At 49.7% G+C, this 25,952-nt stretch overlaps 2 protein-coding genes across 14 annotated transcripts in view; one reads left to right on the top strand and one right to left on the bottom strand.

The window, feature by feature from the left end:
* Positions 1–179: 179 nt before the first annotated feature.
* Inhbc (inhibin subunit beta C) lies at positions 180–14,858 on the bottom strand. Its single transcript, XM_028886201.2, has 2 exons — positions 13,896–14,858; positions 180–1,976 (listed from the first exon to the last, which is right to left on the bottom strand). The coding sequence occupies exons 1-2, from the start codon at positions 14,239–14,241 to the stop codon at positions 1,222–1,224; spliced, it is 1,101 nt and encodes a 366-aa protein (XP_028742034.2). The 5' UTR covers positions 14,242–14,858; the 3' UTR covers positions 180–1,221.
* Positions 14,859–19,227: 4,369 nt separating this feature from the next.
* R3hdm2 (R3H domain containing 2) overlaps positions 19,228–25,952 on the top strand; it is a 119,602-nt gene continuing 112,877 nt past the window's right edge. For 12 of the 13 annotated variants that reach the window (XM_028886244.2, XM_028886241.2, XM_028886243.2 and 9 more), the window contains exon 1: positions 19,228–19,325. The gene's annotated coding sequence lies outside the window, so the exon portion shown is untranslated. The remainder of the gene's footprint in view (positions 19,326–25,952) is intronic. The other variant, XM_037196695.1, reaches the window with a different exon arrangement.

The following is a 25,952-nucleotide window of genomic DNA, read 5'->3' as shown; positions in this document are numbered from 1 at the left end:
TCTGTGTCTAGGATGAGGGTGTTCTGTGTCTAGGATGAGGGTGTTCTGTGTCTAGGATGAGGGTGTTCTGTGTCTAGGATGAGGGTGTTCTGGGTCTAGGATGAGGGTGTTCTGGGTCTATGAGGGGTGTTCTGTGTCTAGGATGAGGGTGTTCTGTGTCTAGGATGAGGGTGTTCTGTGTCTAGGATGAGGGGTGTTCTGGGTCTAGGATGAGGGTGTCCTGGGTCTATGAGGGTGTTCTGTGTCTATGAGGGGTGTTCTGGGTCTATGAGGGGTGTTCTGGATCTAGGCTGAGGGTGTTCTGGGTCTAGGATGAGGGTGTTCTGGGTCTAGGATGAGGGTGTTCTGGGTCTAGGATGAGGGTGTCCTGGGTCTATGAGGGTGTTCTGTGTCTATGAGGGGTGTTCTGGGTCTATGAGGGGTGTTCTGGGTCTAGGATGAGGGTGTTCTGGGTCTAGGATGAGGGTGTTCTGGGTCTATGAGGGGTGTTCTGGGTCTATGAGGGGTGTTCTGGGTCTAGGATGAGGGTGTTCTGGGTCTAGGATGAGGGTGTTCTGGGTCTATGAGGGGTGTTCTGGGTCTATGAGGGGTGTTCTGGGTCTAGGATGAGGGTGTTCTGGGTCTATGAGGGGTGTTCTGGGTCTAGGATGAGGGTGTTCTGGGTCTAGGATGAGGGTGTTCCGGGTCTATGGGGGTGTTCTGGGTCTATGAGGGTGTTCTGGGTCTAGGATGAGGGTGTTCTGTGTCTAGGATGAGGGTGTTCTGGGTCTATGGGGGTGTTCTGGGTCTAGGATGAGGGTGTTCTGTGTCTAGGATGAGGGTGTTCTGGGTCTATGAGGGTGTTCTGGGTCTAGGATGAGGGTGTTCTGTGTCTAGGATGAGGGTGTTCTGGGTCTAGGATGAGGGGTGTTCTGGGTCTAGAATGAGGGTGTTCTGGGTCTATGAGGGTGTTCTGGGTCTATGGGGGTGTTCTGGGTCTAGGATGAGGGTGTTCTGGGTCAACCATGGCCCAGGAGAGTGAGAGAGAGGCCGGTGGTCCTGGGCGACTCTCTTTAGATGCAGGTCCCCTGGGGTCAACAGATGGCGGTCTGCCTGCTTAGAAAGAAGGTGGTTACGTTGTGGACAGAGAGGACAGGACCAGTCACTCCCACCTCCGAGGAAGGCGGTCCTCGCCAGGCAGGTCTGCCGGCTCTCCCTCGGGCCGCTGGCATCACAGGCGAGCTAGCTGCACCCGCAGGCCTCTACCACCATGTCCGGGATGTCCGTCTTGACGATGTTGCTGTCCCTGTCGTAGTAGAGCAGGGAGAGCGGGCGCCGCGCCGTGGGCACGCAGCACGAGCCCCCTCCGGTGGTGCCCGCGGCCGTGTTGGCCTTGAGCAGATTGAGCACTGCGGTGTGGAAGGAGGCCGAGAGGCCCGGCATGCCGGCCACGTGGAGCGGGCACTGCCCGGTGCAGAAGTTCATGGCGTAGCCCTCGGGCTGGATGATCCAGTCGTGCCAGCCGATCTCGCGGAAGTCGACGAAGAACTCCCGCCGGCAGCACATCCGGGACCCTCCCTGGCAGTCGATGCCCCGGCGGCGGCGGCGGCGGAGCCGATGCTGGCCCCCGGCGCTTACCCGGGCTGACACAAAAGGCCTGTGCGAAAACCCGCCCAGGATGGCTGAACCGTGGGCCGCCCGGCTTTCCGGGCTCAGCTCCAGGGTCAGGTGCCCCCGACGGCAAGCAGCCTGAGCCTCGGGCCCCAGGAGGAGCTGGTGCCAGCCGCTGCCCTCCACCCGCAGCCGGTGCGGACTTGGCGAGGTGAGGTTGGTGTCACGTGGCCTGGGCCCAAGGACTTGCAGGTTCACGGCCTGGGTGGTGGCGTTGGAGGGGAGGTGCACAAAGAACACGAGGCGGGCCTGCCGAACTTCCATGCCACCGGCAGTTCTGTCGGAGAAGTGGAAATCCAGACGCGTCCGGTTGGTGCTGGAGAGGCCTGGAACGAAAGCAACCCTAGTTAATCATCGCGGGCCTTCTAAGTCAGCTCTGCCACCGACCTCTCTGTTCTCGGCATACTTTTGTTTTTTTCTCCCTTTGTTTGAGACAATGGCTCAAGTAGTCCAAACCAGCCTTAAACTCAATATGCAGACAAGGACAACCTTGAACTGGTGATCCTCCTGCCTCCACTCTCAGAGTATGGGGATGACAGGCTTGTAGCATCCATATGCCCAGTTTTTGTTTTACTTGGTTCTGATTTTTAATGTGCTATTGTGCGTGCTTGTGTATGTGTAAATGCACGTAGGAGAGGGATCACGTATGAGAGCACACATGTAGAGGTCAGAGGGAGTAACAGATGACTGTGGGCCACACTGTGCGGCTCTGGGAATCAAACCCAGTCCTCTGGCTGAGCTCTGGTACTCTCCGTCAGTCACTCTGCCATCTCTCCAGCCGCCCCATATTGATTTATATATTTTTGGAGCCTTGAACTTCTTCTTTTTTTTTTTTTTTTTTTGAGACAGGGTTTCCCTGTGTAGTTTTGGTTCCTGTCCTGGATCTCACTCTGTAGACCAGGCTGGCCTTGAACTCACAGAGATCCGCCTGCCTCTGCCTCCTGAATGCTGGGATTAAAGGGTGTGCCACCACTGCCCAGGTGAGCCTTGAACTTCTAATCTTCCTGATGCTATCTTCTAAGCTCTGGGATTACAGGTGACACCACACCTGTTTTTTTTTTTTTTTTGGGGGGGGGTTCTCCTCCTCCTCCTCTTCTTCTTAATGTGCATTGGTGTTTTTGCCTGCGTTCATGTCTGTGTGAGGGTGTCTGAACTGGAGTTACAGACAGTTGTGAGCTGCCATGTGGGAATGAACCCAGGTCCTCTGGAAGAATGGTCAGTGCTCTTAATCGCTGAGCCGTCTCTCCAGCCCTGTGTGTGTGTGTGTGTGTGTGTGTGTGTGTGTACCTGCAGAGTCCAGAAGAGGGTGTTGGACCCTATGCATCTGGAGTTACAGGTGGTTGGGTCACCAATATGAGTGCTGGGAACTGACCTCAGGTCCTCTGGAAGAGCAGTGTTCCTAACGGTTCTGAGAATGAGATGGTACAATAGCAAACACCTAAAACCGGGTGTGGCTTTGGAAATGGGTGGAAGAGAGACGCATTTGGAGGAGCAGGTTAAAGAACAGACTAGATTTCCATCAAGTATGGAGGGCAGTTCTGGTAAGGGGTCAAAAATGGAGAATTATCAGGAGGCAGAGGCAGGCAGATCTCTGTGAGATGGAGACCAGTGTGGGACCCAGCAAGTTCCAGGCGGTCAGGGCTACATAGTAAGACCCTGTTTCGAAAACAAAACAAAACAGCCGGGTGGTGGTGGCGCACGCCTTTAATCCCAGCACTCGGAGGCCGAGCCAGGCGGATCTCTGTGAGTTCGAGGCCAGCCTGGGCTACCAAGTAAGTTCCAGGAAAGGCTCCAAAACTACACAGAGTGACCCTGTCTCGAAAAACAAAAAAATAAACAACAAAAAAAAACCAAACAACAAGATGTGGAGAATTATAAGGTTTGACACTTCTTAGAGGTGACTCAGTGGTCATAATTACAGCGGCAACAGGAGGGTCTAAAGAGATGGCTCAGGGGTTAAGAGCAAGGGCTAATTTTCCAGAGGCCCAGCACCCACGTGGTGGCTCACAATCATCTGCAACTCCAGTGGGGATCCAATGCTTCTTCTGGGCTCTGAGGGCACCAAACATCTATGTGGTATGCAGACATACATGCAGGCAAAATACCCATACACATAAAACTTGGAAGATAGTGGTAGAGGCAGGCATGGTGGCTTATGCTTGCAATCAGTCCCAGCACTCGAGAAGCTGAGGAGGGGTCTGTCGTGGACTTGAGGCCAGCCTGAGCTGTAGAATGAGACCTTTTCTTAGGGAAAAAAAAGTGTTAGTAGAAATATGGATGGGAGTCGGGCGATGTGGCACAAGCCTTTAGTCCCAACACTTGGGAGGCAGAGGCAGGCAGATCTCTGAGTTTGAGGACAGCCTGGCTTACAAAGTGAGTTCCAGGCCAGCCAGGACTGTTATACAGAGAAACCCTGTTTTGGAAAACCAAAAAACAAACAAACAAACAAACAAACAAACAAACAAAGGAATATGGATGGGGGAAGAATTCTGTTGAAATCTCAGATGGAAATTAAGGGATGTCTTTTTCTTTTTCTTTCTTTTCTTTTTCTTTCTTTTTTGCAGAGCTGAGGACTGAACTCAGGGCCTTGTGCTTGCTAGGCAAGTGCTCTACCACTGAGCTAGATCCCCAACCCCGAAATTAAGGGATGTCTTATCTCTTTTTGGAAACTGGAATAAAATCCATTCTTGTTACAATGGAGCTGATAACTTGGCTGAATTGCCGTAGGGTTTTATGAAAAACAGACATTAGGAGAGGTGAAGACCAAGTGAAGAAGAGTTCCACACGGTTATCTGATGGGAGAAAGCTCTTTCGTTTTGACTATCCTTCTGTTTTAGTTTTGCCTTTTTCAAGACATAGTCTCTTGGAGTCCAGCCTGGCCTGGAGGATGGAAGGCTCTGCAGTCTGCTGCCTGAGTGCTGGGATCACAGGCATGTGCCACCAACCACACCACCTTGATGTGCTTCTGTGGGGGGACCCCCCGGGGCATTGTGTGTGCCGGGCACGCACTCCTCGGCTGAGCTACGTCCCAGCCCTACACCTAGCGACTTCAAATTATTCTTCCCTGGTTTTCCTTTGTCTGCACCACCCCCTCCCCATGCAAAGGTTCTCCAGGTTCTCCGAGACGTGTCTTCCGTCTTCATTTCCTGTTGCTCTATGCTAAAAGGCACTCATCCATACCCATAGACTGCCGACATAGTCTGTACGTCACTGATTCTCACATCTGCGTGTCTAGGCTAGGGCATTTTGCATAGGGAGGCTGGGCCTGGAGAGCTGGGTATCACCAAATTCATGCCTAAATTTATAGCTGGTTAACGGTGGCACCTGGATGTCCTGCCGGCACATCGCAGTCCACCTGTGCTAGTGAGAGCATCAGTACTCCTCTTCCTGTGTGTGGATAACACTGATGGACAACTCCCTGCCCTCCCGCCTCTACACACCCTGTGGTTGCCTCCTTCTCCCCCCATATCCAGTCCCTCTCCAAAATGATTCTATTGTCCACACATCGCTTTCTTCTTTAAAAAAATAAAAATAAAAAGGTAGTAATGAAGTAATGATATCACCTTAATATTTTTTTTTAGTGTCGGGGTTGGGGGATGGATTTTGAGACAGGTTCTTACTGTGTAGACAAAGCTGGCCTTGCTTGACCTCCCAAGCGTTGGTGTAGGTGTGTGCCCAAACACCAGGCTGCACATTTCTTTATGTCTCCATGACAGCTGCTCATTCCCCCATTGTCTCCTATCTGCCCTACTGAGGTATCTTTCTCTGAAACGAAGGAACCCCCGCCGCCTTAGCACTGGTGTTACAGATGTGTGCCACCGAGTTTGGCTTTTGTTTAATTTCTGTGGTGCTGGAAATTGATCCCTAAGTTCTGCTGATAGAGTGCCTGCCCAGCATGCATGAAGCCTGGGTTCCATTCCCAGCACCGAATAAAACAAGATGCACACCCATAAAGTCCCAGCACTAAGAGGTGGTGGAAGCAGGAGTATCAGGATTTCAAGGCCAGCATGGGCTACGTGAGACCCTGTTACAAAAACGAGGACTAGAGAAATAGCTCAGTGGTTAAGAGCATGTTCTTCCACTGGACTCAGGTTCAAATCCCAGCACCCACATTGAATGGCTGGAAACCATCTGGAGCTCCTGCTCCAAGGGAATCTGACCCCTGTGGCCTCTGTGGACACCTGCACTTAAGTGTGCATACCCCCACGCAGATACACACTATCTATAATTAAAAACAATAAAAATGAAATCTAACAGATAAACGAGCAAAACCCAAGAACAACAAAAGGCTATTACATCATTGGTTCCCAATGACCAGTATCTTCTAATACCCATGACTTTGTGTAGTACTCTCTTGTAAAGATTCTGGACTTGTAATAGCTTGGTCAGTGAGACATTAGGAAACAGTCTGATAACAATTTACACACTGCAACCTTGTGCTCTTAGTGTTTTAAAGGATGAGAAATCCTGGAGAGAGAGAGAGAGAGAGAGAGAGAGAGAGAGAGAGAGACAGGGAGAGAGACAGAGAGACAGACAGAGAGAGACAGAGAGACAGACAGAGCTGGAGAATCAGAGCCTATCAGAGGCACATGAGTCCCATTTATCTCTCAGCTGGATCCAGTGGCTTGAGTGACCTCAATTATGCCACCTGGGTCACAAAGTGATCCATTTAAACTGAGTCAACACACAAAATCACGAGAAGAATGAACTAATTGTTTTAAGACAGTTTGTTAATCTGGCTGTGATGGATCACACCTGTATTCCTTGTAGATTGGGAGCTGGACGAAGAGGGTTGCTGAAAATCCTAGGTCTGGCTCACCTACACAGTGAGGCTTTGAAGAAAATAAGATAAGACAAAACCAAACAAACACCTGTGTTAAAAATATAACAAGAGTTTTTAATGGGGGCTGGAGAGATGGCTCAGAGGTTAGGAGCACTGGCTGCTCTTCCAGGGGTCCTAGGTTCAATTCCCAGCACCCACATGGCAATTCACAACTGTCTGTAACTCCAATTCCAGGGGAATCTGACACCTTCACACCAATGCATATAAAATAAATTTAAATAAATTATATAAAAAAGCTTTTAGGTGAGGGCTGAGGTGTAGTTCAAGCGGCAGAGCGGTTACCTAGTTTGTTTAATGAGTGGGGTTTGTTGACAGAACCCATCGAACAAAACCCCCACGGCAACAGCAGCAGCTGGACTGTGTTATGTTGGTATACAATACTAATAAGTGACAGGAAAAGAAATGTGTATCGGAAGTGGGGTGCTACCACCGTAACCCAAACCTCAAATCTGCAGCATTGATTTTGGGACTCAGTGTCAGGCAAAGTTTGGAAGGATAGAGACTGTCAGCAAAGACAGGAGAACTGAGGCGGCTGCCGTGGAAGCTGGAGGAAGAGGAACTCAAGTTACGGGCTGTCTGTCACCTGTAGTAACTTGGAAGCCAGAAACCATTTCTAAGTTGTGAGTTTAGCTGGAGAGATTTCCTGGCGGAATGCTGAAAATGCCGGTTGTCTTATTTTAGCTTCCTGTGATAAGGCATTTCGGGAGACGGGAGTGGGAGTGGGCTGAGGGAGCCAGAGAGCCAGTGGTGACTCACACCTGTAATTCTAGTAGCATTTGGGAGGCTGAGGCAGGAGGATTACTGTGAGTAGGAGGCCAACCTGGGCTACTTAGTGAGTTCTGGGACAGCCTGGACTATATCATGAAGCCTACTTCAAAACAAAACATAGACACACACACACACACACACACACACACACACACACACACACACACACAACCCTACTCAGTTTCCTAGCAGAACTTAGAGAAAGTAATCCTAAAAGGACTTGCAAGATTGAAAAGTGAAATCATTTTTCTTTCCTTTTTGGTTGACTCTGAGGTTATTAAGATTCTGTTGTTCAGCCTCTGGTGGTGATGGTGGTGGTGGCACACACCTTCAATCCCAGCACCCTAAGGCAGGTGGATCTCTGTGAGTTCAAGACCAGCCTGGTGTACTACAGAGCGAGTTCCAGGACAGGCTCCAAAGCTACACAAAACAAAACAAAACAAAAAAACAAAAAAGATTCTACTGTACAACCACTGTGGAAATCAGTATGGCGGTTTCTCAGAAAATTAGGAATCGAACTACCTCAAGACCCAGCCATCCCACTCTTGGGCATATACCCAAGGAATGCTGATTCATACCATAAAGATACATGCTCAGCTATGTTCATAGCAGCACTATTTGTAATAGCCAGAACCTGGAAACAACCTAGATGCCCATCAACGGAAGAATGGATGAAAAAAATGTGGTACATATACACAATGGAGTACTACTCAGCAGAGAAAAACAATGAAAGCATGAAATTTGCAGGCAACTTGGAAAAATCATCCTGAGTGAGGTAACCCAAACCCAGAAAGACAGTCATGGTATGTACTCACTCATAGGTGGATTCTAGATATAAAATAAAGAACAATCAGACCACAACCCATAGAACCATAGAGGCTATATATATAGCATGGAGGTCCCTAGGACGACTGTGGCTTATAATAAATTTCGGTTTTACTCAATTATTGAAAAAAATAGCCAAATGAATGGAAACACATGAACTATGAACCAAAGGCTGAGGAGCCCCCAGCTGCATCAGGCCCTCTGAATAGGTGAGACAGTTGATTGGCTTGATCAGTTTGGGAGGCAACTAGGCAGTGGGACCAGGTCCTGTGCTCATTGCATGAGTTGGCTGTTTGAAACCTGGAGCTTATGCAGGGACACTTGGCTCGGTCTGGGAGGAAGAGACTGGACCTGCCTGGACTGAGTCTACCAGGTTGATCGCAGTCCTCGGGGGAGGACTTGTCCTGGAGGAGGTGGGAATGGGGGGTAGGCTGGGGGTAAGGGGAGGGGGTGGGAGGGGGGAGAATAGGGAAATCCATGGCTGATATGTAGAACTGAATGGTATTGTAAAATAAAATATATATTTAAAAAAAAAAAAAAGATCCTACTGTTCTTCCAGATGTATAACCTGGGTTAAGTTCCCAGTATACACATCAGGTGACTCACAGCTGCCTGTAACTCCAATCCTAACAGATATGATGCTCTCTGACCTCTATGTAGTATACATAAACTCACACAGGCACATACATACACATAATAAATTGATAAACAAAACTTTTAAAAGAGACAAAAGGCTCTTAAAATAAAAAAAAAATAACCTCAGGACCACCAACAGCAACAAAAATCCTTGTTGGATATGGGTGGCCAGATCTCTAAGTTCAAGGCCAGCCTGGTCTACATAGAAAGTTCCAGGTCAGGCAGGACTACATAGTGAGATCCTATCTCAAAAATAAATAAATAATAGTAATAATAATAGTGCAGGGCTGGAGGGATCTCTCAGTGGTTATGAGCACATGTTGCTCTTGCAGAGGACTCAGGTTTGATTCCCAGCACCCACATAGTGGCTCACAGCCATCTGTAATTCCAGTTCCAGGGGAGCTGAAGCTCTCTTCTGACTTCTAATGTGGCATACATACATACATGCAGGCAGAATACTCATACACATAAAGTAAATCTAAAAAATAATAAAAAATAAAAATCCAGGGCACTGGCCGTGGAACACAGCCAGAATAAAGATTAGGACAAAAAAAAAAATGAGATGTAAAACAACACCCCATTAAGATTTAAGAATTCATTTATTTGTTTACTCATGTATTTGGTTTTCTGAGATAGAGACACACTATGTAGCCTCAAATTCAGAGTAACCTCAGTTTCCCAAGTGCTGGGATTACAGGTGTGAAATACCTTGATGGCTTGGAGTTTGACTGGACAGCACAAGATGTGTTAACATCTGATTGGATAGACCTCACTATATTATTTAGAGACTTGTGAGGTCTTTTTTTTTTTTTCCCAATTAGTTTATTAAGATTTTTTTTTTGGCTTTTTTTGGGACAGGGTTTCTCTTGTAGCTTTGCACCTTTCCTGGAACTCACTTGGTAGCCCAGGCTGGCCTCGAACTCACAGAGATTCGCCTGGCTCTGCCTCCCGAGTGCTGGGATTAAAGGCGTGCGCCACCACTGCCTGGCTAAGAATTTTTTTAAAAATTTTTTTAAAAAAGTTTATTTATTTATTATGTATACAGTGTTCTGTCTGCATGTATCCCTCCAGGCCAGAAGAGGGCACCAGGTCTCATTACAGATGGTTGTGAACCACCATGTGGTTGCTGGGAGTTGAACTCAGGTCCTCTGGAAGACCAGCCATTGCTCTTAACCACTGAGCCATCTCTCCAGCCCCCAAGAAAAGATTTTTAATACAGATTTTAATCATAGGCATTTGAGGCAGGTAAGCACAGGAATGTTTGGTACCCTGAGACCTCCATGTAGTTTTAGTTACACACACACACACCACCCTTATAATAATGTACTTGGCAGCCCAGTGCCTTCACTTGCACATGCCAGACACACACACCACTCTCCAAACAATGCACGCAGCACTCTTAGGACCCCCCCCCTCCGCCCCTTATTTGCACTGGACTACATGTTCTTCCGTCCTTGAGCACTGATATGAGTTCCCTGCCCCTGGTAACAACCATATTCAGACAGTTTGTATTCAAATATACTCCCGACATATTCAGGTAGGAAGCATCGAAGGGCTGATCTGGACTGAACTGGTTTTGTGTGCGTGCACAGTAAGGCAAAACTGTCCTCTGGTGACCTTTCAGAGAGAATCTATTTTCCATCTTGTGCCTGTGCATAGTCGGATGTGCTTATGATTAAAGTCTGGTGCATTACGGGAAGGGACATGGACAGCAGAAACAATGATCGTATGGCTTAATCTATTAATCAAAATAATGAACTACATAGACTACATCCCTTAGAACCAACTCCTCCTTTCCTTGAGCCCCATGAAATGAATAGTTGGATCCCTCGGGTATCCTTACTCACGTGACCCAGTTATACCTGTCCCCACTGCCAGCTAATCTATACTATTGCTTCGCTCCAAATAAAATTATCTTCTTTTTCAAGTCTGTGTGAGCCTTTATGTTTAATCGTTTGGATAAGAACCTGGAAACACCTGGCTCAGACGCCAACCACCGTTGAGAGGGAGAGCAAGGGAAAGAGCAGGGCTTAAGAGGAGACAGAATCCTGCCCTCCAGAGGAGGCTCGGGTTCCTCAAGAGAAAGGTGCTGGGCCCGCGGTCTTAAAGTCAGAGGAGCACCAGTTTGGACTGAAAGGGATGGAGAGAACTCAAAGTGAAAAGAGGGAGCTAAGGGCGTCGTTCAGCAGAGCGTTTGTCCTCGGCACTGCAAAAATACAAAACACACAGGAAAAGGGCTGGGCACCTTGAGAAGCAGAGGCAGGTGGATTCCCATGTGTTAGAGGCCAACCTGGTCTGCACTGAGAGTTCCGAGCCAGCCCAGGACCACGTAGTGAGACCTTGTCTCAGAACAGACAAACGACAGAGAGCTCTGCTCTCCCTTGCAGACACAGGTCATTTCTTGTTCAAAAGTAAGGACATTTTTGAAGGCAGAGCGCCAAGGGCTATATGACGGTCGACCCGAGCTCCCCGCAGAGCAGAATCAGGCCCCACCATGGAAATTATCTGTGTAGACTGAAATCTGTAGCAGACAGGAAATCAGGACTTTCACGGATCACTGCTGGGCTTGGTGGCACACACCTGTCCCAGAGTTTAGGCAAGAGGATCATGACAGTGAGGCCAACAAGACCTGTCAGAGAGGGAGGTGTTTATGAATCAGTGATCAGTGACTGCTCCGTGTCCCATTCCTCCATACCCTCCTGAAGGAGAACGTTGGTTGTGGCTACCCTGTCCCTGTCTTTTTTGTGTGTGTGTGTGTGAGACAGGGTTTCCCTGTGTGGCTTTGGAGCCTGTCCTGGATCTCACTCTGTAGCCCAGGCTGGCCTCGAACTCGCAGAGACCCGCCTGGCTCTGCCTCCCCAGTGCTGGGATTAAAGGCGTGCGCCGCCCGGCCCCTGTGCCCGTCTTAGCCAGCATTGCCCCGTTCCCCACCACGCTCCTGAAGGAGAACGTCTGTTAGGGTTACCCTGTCCTGTCTTAGCCTCAGCATGGTGTTAGGTGGGTCGGGGGAAGAGGTAACTTATTTTCAGGACGTGGGCAGTGGTGTGTTAGTAGACACTGAACAGCTGGTCTCCGGGAGAAGAACCTTCAAAGCCCTGATTTGCGGTGATTGGCAGTTTCTCTAGTATAAATTCTTCCGTGAGGTCCAATTTTCAGCTTCTAATGTGACATAACTGAACCCAGATATGTCAGCTGTCAGAAGGCAGTATGAACCAGTTTTAGGACACTGTTGAAGATCCCTGAACCTGGAGAAAAGTACCTGAGGAGCCTCGTGATTTAGCCTCGTGATTTATGTGATGAGATCGTGGACTTCAAACCTGATCCTAATGTTATCATAGATGAAAATGTGACATGGGAGACCCCAGAAGGGGTGACTGGGTTTTGAATGTGGCAGTGGGAAGGAAATGAGTTACTAGGGGCCAGAGAACAGACTAGAGTGGATTGCTATGTCGGCAGCCCCGGGAACACCTCCGGTTTGCATGATTTTCATCAGTTCCCACCCACGCTGACTCTGGACTTGGCCACAGTGACATGCTTTGCCCACGGGACAAAAGTAAACAGTGTGTGCAGAAGCTGGACAGTCATTTATCCCGAAACTGCCCTCTTGGAGGCCAGCTACCACGTGTAGGGAAGGCTGGGCTGGAGTGGTCAGAGGTTTCATGGAGAAAGGCTGCTATGGATCTCTTTGCTCCTGTCCCCTCAAAATCCATATATTGAAGCTGGGCACATCCAGTGTTTCAGATGCTGAGGCACGAAGGTCATGAGTATTTGGCCAATCTGAGTTATACTGTAGGTTTCAAACCAGCTTGGGCCACGTAAGGAGACCCTGTCTCAAAAAAGGAAAAAACAAAAAACAAAAACAAAAACAAAACCCACAATTGTGTTGAAATCTGAATCCCAAGGTGACAGTGTTTGGAGGTGGAGCCTTTGGGAGGTTATTAGGTCACGAGGGTGGAGCCCTGGAGAGGGGATTCATGCCCTGTTAAAAGAGACTCGAGAGCGTGTCCTTGGCTCTTTGGGCCACGTGAAGACCCAGAGAGGAGACCCTTGCCGCACAGGAGCTGAGTCCTTCCTCTCTGTTTCCTGCTCCTTCCTCCTTTTTTCCGCATCCTAAGGACGTTTTACGCATTAACCCACTGACATCTCTAAGCTGTGCTCTCATTGTCCTTGTTCACGGATGAGAAAACTGGTTACTAACTACCCAGGTCACTCAGCTAAAGTGACTCCACAGGAGTGGGAGCCCAGGCTCGGGCTGGGTGTCGAGGGAGGAGATTCGGTGCCAGCCACCAGAGGAAAGGAGCTGGGTCGGGTGGGGGATGGCGTCGCCCAGACCTAAGAGGAAGCTTGCATTTTGCTTCTAAGTGCTGAGATTTCTTCTCTTCTCTCTAGCTCTCTCCTCTGTGGAAGCAATGCTTTCTTTCCTCTGTCTTTCATCCCTTCGCTCTTGTTTCTGAGACAGGGTTTCTCTGCATATCCCTGGCTGTCCTAGAACTCACTCAGTAGACCAGGCTGGCCTTGAACTCAGAGATCCGACTGCCTCTGCCTTCCTAGTGCTGGGATTAAAGGTGTGAGCCACCTCACCCAGTTTACTGAATTTTTAAAAAATTTTATTTATTTTGTTTTTGAGACAGCGTCTCACCTATTACTGTGGCTGACCTTGAACTCCCTCCAGAGTGCCGGTATGAAAGGTGTGCACCATCACACCTGGTGCGAGACTGAGTTTCTTTACCATTTACCTTGCACACCTCTTTCTGAGCGCTATTTGACCTTGTTCTGACACGAGGGCCTGAGGTGTGGAGAGGTATTATAATCTTGGTGTTTTACTTTTTACATAAATGGGGTACTTATGAGGAAGAAGAGATGGAAGTGATAGATCTTGGAGCCAGAGAAATCACGGACTCCCCAGTAACCAGTCCTTGGCCTGGGGAATGGGTGGGTTCACTTGGGGTTGGGGGTCGTGGGTTCTGGGGGGAGGTGTCAGAGGAGATGAGGACAAGCAGTTTCAGAAGAAACGAAACTTAACAGTTCCCAGTTCCCACCAGGTGGACCTGACCTATCATAGAGCACCTGGGGCTGGGAGGCAGGAGCTGGATGGACTGGGAGAGGCAGCCAGAGTGAATGAAGTTGGGAGATGTTCTCTTCCTGGGGTCAGAGCTGCAGACCATGGACCCACCTGTCTCAGCAAAGCTGATGACCTCATATTCCTGCGTCGGGTCATGCTCCAGCAGGGTTTCCCGTCGAGGCCCACGGAGGCGCTGCAGCGCGGTCTTCAGGGCCGCTCTGGACACAGGCCGACTCGGGGTGGGGCGCTGGCTGAGGTGCAGCTTGTTCAGGATACTTTTCTTGGCCAAATCGAGAAGCAGCTCCCGCTGGCTCTCCAGGTCGAAGGTGGCCCCCCAGCACGTTGGACATGGACCAGCAGATTTGAGGTTCGCCACTGTGGCTGGAGTCAGGAGCAAAAGAACCAGGAACAAGGAGGAAGTCATTGCTGGAGGAGGTCCTCCTTGAAGGACGCACATCCAGCGCTCAGGGTCTGCACAGCAGTGGCCTCAACTCTGTCCGGGCCACCAGGGACCCTGGGAGGAGTGGACCTCTGGCTGGCATGACTTTTTTTTTTTGCCAGAGATAGAGCAGTCAAACATCTGACCTGGAAAATGAAGCCAGGACAGGTGGAACTTGGCAGAATGTTCCAGTGACAGTACAGAGCGGGGGATGTGTGGAGAGGTTGGATTGTTTGGACAGAGATGTCTGTCCCTTTGCTACTGTTGGGAGATTGTTCACCAAATGAGCTGCCAGGCCTGGGGACAAAGGTTAGAAATGGAATTCTCCCTCTGCAGAGCCTTGGGAGGCCTGGGGGAAAGGCTGTGAGCAGGGGTTATATGATAGATAGTGTCACTTCGGGGGCTGAGGCAGGGTAAACACAAGAGCTCAGGCCTTCCTTAACTTCTCAAAATCAATCAGTCAATCAATCAATCAATCAGTCAGTCAGTGATGACTCTTTATGTTTGTGTCTGCATGGTGGGTGGTTGGGTCAGATTGTCACGTAACTCAGGCTTGCTTTGGACTTGCTATGTATTTGAGGTTGGCTTTGAACTCCTGCCTCCTCTTCTCAAATCTGGTCTCGCAGGTGTGGACTTACCACAACCAGTTAAAAGGGTGATTCTTGGGGCTGGAGAGATGGCTCAGAGGTTAAGAGCACTGGCTGCTCTTCCAGAGGTCCTGAGTTCAATTCCCAGCAGCCACATGGTGGCTCACAACCGTCTATAATGAGATCTGGTCTCCTCTTCTGGCATTCACCAAACATGCAGGCAGAACACTGTGTACAGAATAAATAAATCTTTTTTTAAAAAGTGGTTCTTTTTTATTTTTTTTAATAAGTAAATGTAATTTTATTTATTTTTTAATGATTTTTTTAAAAAATTTTATGTGCATTGGTGTTTTGCTTGCATGTCTGTGTGAGGGTGTCAAATCACTCGGAGCTAAATTACAGACAGTTGTGACCTGCCGTGACCTGGGAATTGAACTCAGGTCCTCTGGAAAGAGCAGCCAGTGCTCTTAATCACTGAGCCATCTCTTTTTCTCTTATTATTGTATTTTATGTGCATGTTTTGCTGGCTTGTATGTCTGTGCACCATGTATGTGCCTGGTGTGGTGATATTTTGTTTGTGATCTAACAAATAAAGCTTGCCTGAGGATCAGAACATGGAGCTAAGCCACTAGTTAGCCATAGAGGCTAGGCACTGGTGGTACACGCCTTGAATCCCAGCACTTGGGAGGCAGAGGCAGAGGGAGAAGGATCTCTGTGAGTTAAAGGCCATGCTGGGCTACACAAGATTGATCCAGTTGAGAAAAGGAGCCAGGCAGTGGTGGCACACCCCTTTAATCCCAGAACTTGGGATCTCCTGCCTTTGCTCCCAGTACTTGGGAGGCACACACCTTTAATCCCAGCACTAGGGAAGTTGAGACAGGAAGTGATATGGCAGGGTGGAGAGAGAGATGGAAGGCGGGAGGAGACAGGAGCTCAGTCCCTTCTGGCTGAGGAGTTGGTGAGCTGAGAGGTGGCTGTGGCTTGCTCCTCTCTCTCTCTGATCTTTCAGCACTTACTCTAATATCTCGTTTCAGGTTTTTATTAATAAAATCAATTAGAATTTGAGCTATAGCCGGGCGGTGGTGCCACATACCTTTAATCCCAGCACTCAGGAGGCAGAGCTATAGCCTGGTACCTGTGGAGGCCAGAAAAGGTCATCTGATCCCCTGGAACTAGAGTTACAGATGGTTGTGAGCCACCATGTGGGTGCTGAGAATTAAACCCAGGTCCTCTGGAAGAGCAGCCAGTGCTCTTAACCACTGAGCCATCTCTCCAGCCCTACAAGGGTGACTCCTTTTGTTTGTTTGGTTTTGAGGCAGGATCTCATGATGTAGCCCTGGCTGCCCTGGAGCTGGCTATGTAGACCCTGCTGGCCTTGGACTCACAATGATCCTCCTGCCTCTGCCTCTCAATTGCTGAGAGCAAAGGTATGTGCCACCATACCGGACTGAAAGGGTGACTCTTAAAAAAAAAAAAAGTAAGTCATAACTACCTCAGAGCTGCATCCTCCTCCTCCTCCTCCTCTTTTTCTTCTTCCCTTTGTTGCCTTGGAACCAGCTCTGTAGATCAGGCTGCCTCTTCTTCCCAAGTGCTGGGATAGGCGAGGGCCGCTATGACCCAGCTCTTCTTAAAGCCCACCCACCCCGATATTCCCTCCCTGATGCTCTCAGCTCAACCTCCTTTGTTAGTTCTGGTTGGATTTTGCCCATTGAGTCAAAGTTTTCATCTGAAAGCTAAGGAAATGGGAGAGAAAGGAAATGTCCAAAAACAGATGTTGCTCGCGTGCTATGTCAGAAACACAGATCGACGTGTCAGAATTATTAAAACAAAGCAATAAATTTGCAATAAATTCATTGGCTGCAATTTACCAAGCAATCCCAGCTTCCCTCGTTAGCGCCCGTGGTGGTTGTTGGTAATCAAGTTTCTTTTGAACATCCTATTGAACACAGAGGCCAAGAGCTGACACAGATACAAAGAGTCACTGTAGGTGGTTAGATATTAATAACTACGCTGAAGAGCTGCTGGAGACTAGCGGAACTTCAGGGCTGAGCTAGAAGACATGGATTCCAGGAGAGCGAGGTGTAGGACCATCTCAAAAACCGGATGGATGGAAATATGGAAAGACAGATGGCCACCAAAGTGGGCTGCATCCACCAATGGGGAGGGACTGTGCTGAGCTGACATTCTCTGCCTATAGGTCCCTTGGTGCATGTGACCTGGTGGTCAGATTGAGTCACAGAGTTAGGTGTCCTTCCTCTTAGGAGCTGTGTGACTGAGGGTGTGTATGTGTGGACATACAGTCACACAGCTACTGTGTGACTGAGGGTGTGTATGTGTGGAGAGTGGACCCTTCTTCCTTAGTCTGGTATGTTCATTAAGTTGATGGGCCTGATCTTTCTAATTAGAACTTTTTAAAACAATTTGTTTGTCTAGTGTGTGCCTGTGTGTGTGTGTGTGTGTCCTGGTGCCACAGGAATTGTGTAGAGATCTGTGAACAACTTGCAGAAGTTGTTTCTCTCCATCTACCGCGTGGGAACCAGGGATCCAACACTCGCCATTAGGCTTGGGAGCAAGTGCCTTTACCTGCTGAACGGTCTTGCTGGCCTCTACTGGTTTTGTTTTGTTTTGCTTGTTTGCTTGGAGTCAGGGTCTCACTGTATAGCGCTGGCTGTCCTGGAATTCACTATGGAGATGGGATTACAGGTGTGTGCCTCCACGCCTAGCTTTTTTTTTTTTAATTTATTTTTGTGTCCGGGTGTTTTGTTTACAGATCCGTCTGTGGACCACATGTGTGCAGTGCCTGTGGAGGCCAGAGGGACTGGAGTTACAGCCAGGTGTGAGCTGCCATGTGGGTGCTGGGAATCACACTTGGATCTTCCAAAAGAGCAGCAGCCAGTGCTTTTAACCACTGAGCCATCTTTCCAGCCCCTTGCTAATGGTTTTAATATACCCATGTGCTTGTATGTTCCCAACCTATATCCTCGGGATGCAGGCGTGCTTTTTTTTACTTGCAGGAGTAGTTTATTTACCGGTCTGTGCCTCCTGTGGAGGACAGGGATGGTGTCTACACGCACAGATGAGATGCAGGATCACCCTGCATCTGCACTCAGAATGGAGCCAACTGCTGCTTTGTAAAATGGTGTCACCCAGGAGAAGACATGGCCCGAAAGTCACTGTTCCACATAACTTAGAGCAGGGCACAGCTTGGGGCACACACCAGTTCCTGTGTCCTCAGCGCCAAGACTGACTGTGGGGACCGGACCTGCGGTCTCGATTTTTCTCGGTTTTTGCAATCAGTTCTACCCAGGAAAAGGACTTGGGAGACTTCTCAGAATTCTTACCTCCGTCCTCTTAGAGTCCCAAGTAGGGAGTCCACGAGGAATAAATTGTTTCCACGTGGGGAATTTACCTGTCCAGGCTGGAGGTTGGAGGAAGGTGAGTAGCCTTTCTCCCCGCCCCAAGACAGGTTTGTCTGTGTAGTTCTGGTGCCTGTCCTGGGTCGCGCTCTGTAGCCCAGGCTGGCCTCGAACTCAGAGACCCGCCTGCCTCTGCCTCCTGAGGACTGGGATTAAAGGCGTGCGCCACCGCCACCGCTGCCCCGCTTCAGGTTAAACATCTAAGATGACTGATCCACAATGGAACCGGATCTTTGAGAAGGCCTCAGAATGTGACTTTCGGCCAGACGCAGCGAGTTCGGCGCCAGCCTGGTCTACATAGCGAGTGCTAAGGCTATGTTGGGTGCAGGCGTTGCGCTCCGAGCTAGCCCCATGGCAATGCCAGCCCCAAGAAGACTGAAGGAGAAAGGACTCCAGAGCCAGGGTCCGTGCGGCCAGCCTGGGCTACAACGGCGAAAAGTCAGCCTAGGATTACAGGGCGGGGCCAGCCTGGGCTACAACACCGTGCTGTTGAGGCCAGCCTCGGGCGACTTAGCCAGACCTCCTCCTCTCCGGTCACCGTCTAAGTGCGCGGTGCACGGGCGACGGCGGTTCTCGAGCTGAAGCGGCGCACGCGCGTTGGGGGGTGTGTGTGTGTGAAGAGCGTGCGAGCGTGCGAGCGTGCGAGCGCCCGGCCGGCGGCCCCGGGCGAGCGCGGCGCCCACAGGAAGCGGGGACGCGAGCGGCGCCGGGCGCGCTGACGCCCACGCCGGACGCGGTGACGTAGCGCGCAGGCCCGCAGCGGGGGGCGGACGCCGGGGCCTTTCTTTTCCCCTTCTGCTTCTCTCCCCCCTCCCCCCTTCTCTCCCTCTCCGGGCTCGGGTCCCCCCTGCTCTCCCCCGCTCCCCCCTCCTCCTCCCTCCCCCGCCCCGCTCCCCCGCCTCCCCGCCCGCCCCGGGCCCCCCCGGGGAGACCCGGCTCTCCCCCCCCTCCCTCCTCCTCCCTGTCCGCGGAGAGCCCGCCCCCAGGAGCGCGCCGCCGCCGCCGCCGCCGGCCGTCGGGGCCGAGCCGCAAGCCGAGCGGCCGTGGGCCCGGGCGGCGGGCGGACACCGGGCGCCCTCCCCGCTCTGGCCCCCGTGAGGTGAGGCCACCTCCGGCCGGGGAGGCGGGGGCGGGCGGGCGGGCGGGCGGCGCGCGGGCAGGGGGCGTGGCGGGCGGGCGGGCCGCGGGGGTGGCGAGGCCGGGCCGCAGCCCCCGGGAAGGGTCGGCCCCGCGCGGCTGAGCGGGCGGACGAGCGCGGGAGCGCGCGGAGCGGGGGGCCGCGGGGCTCCGGCGGGGCGGGGGCGGCGGCGGCGTCGCTGCTGCTGCCACCTGTGGCCCGGGCCCGGGGGTGGGGGCTCCCGGGAGAGCGCGGCGGCGGCGGTGGTGTCGCCCTTGGCCCGCGCTGGAGGAGGGCAGCGAGCGTGTCCCGGGTGCTCGCCGGGTCCCGGGTGCTCGCCCGCCCGCCCCGGAGCCCTTCGGAGGACGGGACCCGGAGGTGTTCGGAGTTTGTCCCTGGACGCGCGGCGCGGCGCGGCCCGGAGGAGTTTGGCCCCGGGCTGGAGGAGGTGCTGGAGCTTGGAGAAGTTGGGCCTGTGCGGAGCCCGCAACTCCCGTCCGCGTCCTCGCAGGGCTCGGCAGTTTTGTTTTGGTTTTTTTCTCCCCCTGTCTGTCTCAACGCCGGCCACCGGGAGCCCAGTAGCTGCGGAGACTGTTTACTCCGAAGTGAATTGTTTTGCATAAAATGCCTGACCGAATCACAACCTTCCCCCCCACCCCCAAAAAAAAAAGCACTGCACTAAAACCGAAGAAGGGAGGAAAGAGGGAAAATTTAAATCCAGATCCTAGTTGAAGGAGTGGCCTTGAGTGTATCCCTCCCCCCATCCCCACAGGACTTGAGTCCTCATAGTCTTAGCTGATGTTGGTAGGCAACTTGGAGGCTGGGGGGATGTGACACGGACCACTTAAAACCACAGATTCCTAGCATTTTAAGTGTATTTCTAGATAGTCAAACTGACATGTCAGTCATGTGTGGCCCCTTTTTTCCAAATGCGTTTTCCCTTACTTCAGTAAAGACCCATCCCACAGGACTGGGGCATCGAGATAAAAGTTGGAGATGTGGAAAGATGTCAATTATGTTCTTTCATTTCACTTATTAGATGTATATTTTCTTCTCCGGTAGCTGTTTTCCACCGTGGTTTCTGGAACAGAGATCCTTACCGGCGCCGCACAGGCCCAACTTTAGGAGTTGAAATTCCAGCAGGGCAGAGGCAGGAGGATCTCTGGAGTTCTAGGCCAACCTAGTCTACAAAGCCAGTTCCAGAACATCCAGGCCTACACACACACACACACACACACACACACACACACACACTTCTAGTTGTTTTGTGCTGACTGACCTGCAGAAGTTCAAAACTTAAAATTGATCAGATAGTCCTCTGTGATGAGACCTGTAATCATCGTTTGGAAGGTGAAGACTGGAGGATTGAGAGTTCAGAGTTAGCCTAGTCTACATAAAGAGTTGGAGGTCAGCCTGGACTACAGGAGACCCTGTCGGAGTAAACAAACCAAACCAAAAATAAGGCAAAAATTCGCCTAATAAAGTTGGTAGTAGTAGTATAGACCTGTAATCCCAGCACTAGGGATCCTGAGTTTGAGGCCAATCAAGGGTATAGGGCTCAAACCTAACCTGGTTTCTGTAACAGTATCCTGTTTCAAAAATAGCAAATCAGCAACAGCAAAAATAATAAGTAAATAAATGTGATAAAAATCATATGCCTTGGGCTTAGATTTTGGCTGAGTGGGTGGAGTCTTGCCTAGCATGCACAAAGCCCTGGGTATCATTGCCCAGCATTGTGTAAAGCCAGGAGGGTATAGTATGCCCTCCTGTGACACCAGCACACTGGAGGTGGAGGCAGGAGGATCAGAAGTTCAGGATCCTCCTCCACAATTTGAGGACTGCCTGAGGAGATACGAGAGACCCTGTCTCAAAAAAGAAAAAGGAAAGGAATCTGAAGAGGGATGGCTTCCTGTTCCAGAGTAAAACCTGGTTCTCCTAGTCTTCGTTTACGAACTGTGAGACAGTCTCTCACTAGCCCAAGTTGTTCTCAGGCTCCCAGCAGTCTTCCTGTTTGAGCCTCTCGAGCACTAGGTGACACCGTGACGCCCTGCTAAATACGAGATACTCACCTGTCTGACACTGTGAGTCAGTAGCACCCGCTCCCGACTCACACACGGGTCTCCTGGTTATTGGTAGACGACTCCACACTGTTCCGTGTTCTCGGGTCATCTCACCCCCGTCAGGTTTGGTTGGTACTCCAGGGACCCTAACGGGGACATTTCCCTGGCGCTCTGGATTGCGGAGAATTTGTGTGATTCTTACTTCCTGTCTCCTGACCTCTTGTCATCCTGTTACTTTGTGTAAGTTCAGTCTTTCCTGCTGAAAACAAGGACAGAATTTTTAGTTTTCTTTTGTAAATTCTGTGTCCTCATCACTTCTGCACATTGGACATGCAGTCAGTGCCTGACAGACTGGATGTTTGTTGACTGACTGGCTGAGAGGGGCTGATGGTGCCCAGTCTGCCCAGGAACTCTTAGGCTCCACTGAACTGCCTGTCTCAGCCTCCCAAACAGCTGAGGTTACAGGCTCCCTGGCTGTGTTTATTTTATTTTTATTTTATGTGCGTTGGTGTTCTGCCACGGTTGTCAGGTCCCCAGGAACTGGAGTTACAGCAGTGGTGAGCTGCCATGTGGGTGCTGGGAATTGAACCCGGGTCCTTTGGAAGAGCAGCCAGTGCTCTAACCACTGAGCCGTATCTCCAGCCTCCGGCTGTGTTCTTGTGAGTTTCTGGTAAGACTTTGTAAGGTTTTCATTGGAGGAGAATACTCCCCCTCCCCCACCTCTTAGGATATTTTCTGCTTGGCAGAGAACAGGAGGGAATGTGAGATCTTTTGTTTGGTGAGTCTTTTTTTTTTTTTTAAGATTTATTTTATTTTATGTGTATGTATATGTACCACTTACTTGCTTGGTGTCTGCAGAGGCCAGGAAGGGCATAGGACCATCTGGAACTGAAGTTGAGACAGTTGTGAGTTGCAGTGTGGGTGATGAGAACCAAACCCAGTCCTCCACAAGAGCCACAAGTGCTCCTCTGTCTCCAGCTCTGTGGGGATGGTCTCGGATCTCACGTGAGATTCACTCATAGCTGGCTGAGACAAGAGAGTCTCTGCAGTCTCGGCCTCATCACAGAAGGGGATAGTTCTCCATCTCTGTAGATAAAATTACTTTCTCTAACTGGGGGATTTGGTCTTAGAGAACATTTACTCCCTTCCCTAGCATTTTCAGCTGAATTCAATAAATCTGCATTAAGTCTGAGGATAGAAGAAGCAGGCCCGTGTGTACTTTGGGGCATGCCTCATCGTTTCCTCCTCAGTTACCTTCTCTGACCTGGCTGGAGCGGCTTGGGTGAGATTGTTCTCTGGGGCAGTTCTTGGCTACTCTTCACTTCAGGAAGGCAGAGGATGAGGTATCTTTTAAAAGCACTTTGTAGGAATGCGGTGGGAAAGGTTTGAAAGTTGGCATGCCCACGAGAGAGCAGCTTGTTTGCGGAGAAAGAATTAGGGATCTAGTAAACAGTTGACTGGATCTGGTTCTAATACTAATAGCACCAGAAGTGTGTTAGGTAAAAGATCTGGTAGCAGATGTCTAGACAATCAGGAGTTTAAAGTTATCTTTACTTACTTCATAAAGTAAGTTCCAGAGCAGCGTGAGCTACCTGAGACCCACCCTGTATTAAAAAAGATTTATTTTCTCTCACTCTCTGTTTCTGTCACTCTGTGTGTGTGTGTGTACATATGTGTGTGTGTACATATGTGTGTGTGTACATATGTGTGTGCGCGCGCGTGTATATACATACGTTAGAAAGCAGCTTTGCGTGGAGCAGGTTCCCTCCTTCCCCCTCACCGCGGGTCCCAGGGATCGCACTTGGCTGTCAGGTTGAGAGACAAATGCTCTTCCTCTTGTCTCACTGGCTCAGCAAAAGGTAGAATTTTGAGGAAGGAAGAAAAGTGTTGTGTTTTGGTTATGTTGTCCTGGTAGGTTCAAAGGAGAGGATGTTGTAAAATTATCTAATTTTCTTTGTAAGTTTTTGTTTTTATTTTTTTGGTTTTTCGAGACACGGTTTTTCTGTGAAACATTCCTGCCTGTCCTGGAACTTGCTTTGCAGACCAGGCTGGCCTCAAACTCACTGAGATCTGCCTGCTTCTGTTTTCTGAGTGCTGCGATTAAAGGTGTGCGCCACCACCGTCTGGTTTAAGATTTTACTTTTTTGAGACAGTTCTGGACTCCGTAGCCCTGGCTAACCTGATGCTATGTAGTCTAGGCTGGCCTGGAATTCACAGAGATATGCCTGCCTTTGCCTTCTGAGTTCTAATTGCTGAAATTAGACATGCACCACAACTCCCAGCCAAAGATTTTATTTTATTTCAAAATTGTGTGTATGTGTGCTTACGTTTATGTGCAAGTTTATATCCTGTGGAGGTCAAGAGAGGGCATCCAGGTCCCTGGATCTGGAGTTGCTGTGGTTGTGGTTGTGAGCCACCAAACATTGGTGTGGGAACTCCAATGTCAAGCTGGTCAGCAAGTCCTTTACCCTTTAAAGGTGAGCTAAAAAGGCAGGCATGAGGGTAGATGCCTAGCTGCCCTCCTCCTACTCAGGAGGCAGAGCAGGAAGAAGAAATCTGTTTGAAGCTATCCTGGGCTACAGTGTTGAGTCCCTGTTTTAAAAACTCAAGGACAAGGAAGAGTGAGTGTGAAGAACGTTGTCCCTTCCATGGAGTGTGGGCCACCTTAGGAGCAGGAGACAGCCGGACTCAGGGCTTCAAGATGTGTACATGGATCCAGTTGGTGCGCTAATTTTAGACCTTCGTATCCAGTGGCCTGAGTGTTTTCCTTGAGCTTTATCCTCACCTCTGTGGAGACATCCCACTTGCTGCTGTAGCAGCACAGAACTCTCCTGTCTCCGTCGCTCTCCGGTGAAGGTACTCTGTCCATTCCGTCCACTATTATATGGGACTTCATTTGTTTATTTTTATAATTCAGCACATTTTAAAAATAATTTGTTTTTATTTTATGTGCATTGATGTTTTGCCTGCATGTATGTCTGTCTGTGTGAGGGTGTCGGATCTTGGAGTTACAGACAGTTGGGAGCTGCCATGTGGACCCTGGGAATTGAACCCGGGTCCTCTGGAAGAGCAGTCAGTGCTCTTAACTGCTGAGCCACCTCTCCAGTCCCTATGTGACTTTATTTTTACAAGCAGATAGGAAAATTTTCTTAATTTGGCCTTTGTTTTGAGTTTCCTTGACATATTTTCTCAGGCAAAATCTGTTAATTATGGAGATAGGAAGGTAGCTTAGATTTGTTTGTTTGGAGACAATATCTCTGTGTAGCCCTGGCTAGCCTTGCCTCCGGGGTGCTGGGATGACAGGACTGTGTGCTACTCTATCTGGCTAGTTCTAACATAATACATAGAATAAGCTGTTTTGTCTTCATTAACTGCTTTTGTGGCGTTGGTATGCTGGTGTGTTCACATCCTAATATCATTTTTCTGCAGTTGTTGTTGTTATGGGGTGTGTGTGGGGTGTGTGTACATGCTGTGTTGTGTATGGAGTTAGAGAACAGGGAGAGCTGGTGATCCATCCTGTATGTGGGTGCTGGGAACTCAACTCAGATTGTCAAATGCATCTTGCTGGTCCCTATTTTTTGAGACAGCTTATTTAGCCAAGGATAACTTTCAACTTCTTTCTTTTTTTATTTTAAATATTTATTTATTATATATACAGTGTTCTGCCTGCATGTATACCTGCAGGCCAGAAGAGGGCACCAGATCTCATTATAGATGGTTGTGAGCCACCATGTGGTTGCTGGGAATTGAACTCAGGACCTCTGGAAGAACAGCCAGTGCTCTTAACCTCTAAGCCATCTCTCCAGCCCTAACCTTCAACTTCTGATCATCCTGCATCTATTTCTCAAGTACTGAGGTTGTAGCCATAGGCTATCATGTCTGTATCTTTTTGTTGTTTATGTGGTTCTGGGCCTTGAACCCAGGCTTCAAGCATGCTAAGCAAGCACTATGTCAACTGAGTTCTATCTCCAGACCTGAAATGTATTGTTAGTAATAACAAAACCTGTATTGCATAATCTCCAAAGCACTTTTGTCTTTGCCAAAGGCTTGATTAGGACAAGCAAGTTGGCCCAACAGTTAAAGGCACTTCCTACTGTTACTCAAGTCTGGGAACCTGAGTTTGATTCCTGGAATCCTCCTAAAGGTGGATATAGAAAACTGACTTCCCGGAATGGTCCTTCCCCCCCAAAATAGATGTTTAAACAACCCCCCCCCCACACACAAAAAAAGCCAAAACCCTCAAATGAGCCTTAATGTTATACCAGTGTTGATGTTAAAAAGATAAGTTTGGTCTGGCAGTGACACACCTTTATTACCAGCAGTTGGGAGGCAGAGGCAGTCAGATCTCTGTGAATTCAAGGCCAGCCTGGTTTACAAAATGAGTTCCAGGACAGCCAGGGCTACACAGTGAGACCCTGTTTCAAAACAAAACAAAAGAAAACGAAAAGGACTAAGTTTTTAAGTATGCAGTTCATATTTTTGTTGACATTGTTTCATGTGACATTTGTTCTTTTTTTTTTTTTTGAGACGGTTTCTCTGTGAAGCTTTG

Source organism: Peromyscus leucopus, chromosome 18, assembly GCF_004664715.2.
Source record: "Peromyscus leucopus breed LL Stock chromosome 18, UCI_PerLeu_2.1, whole genome shotgun sequence".
Classification (NCBI taxonomy): domain Eukaryota; kingdom Metazoa; phylum Chordata; class Mammalia; order Rodentia; family Cricetidae; genus Peromyscus; species Peromyscus leucopus.
This window is presented reverse-complemented; position numbering and strand designations above follow the sequence as displayed.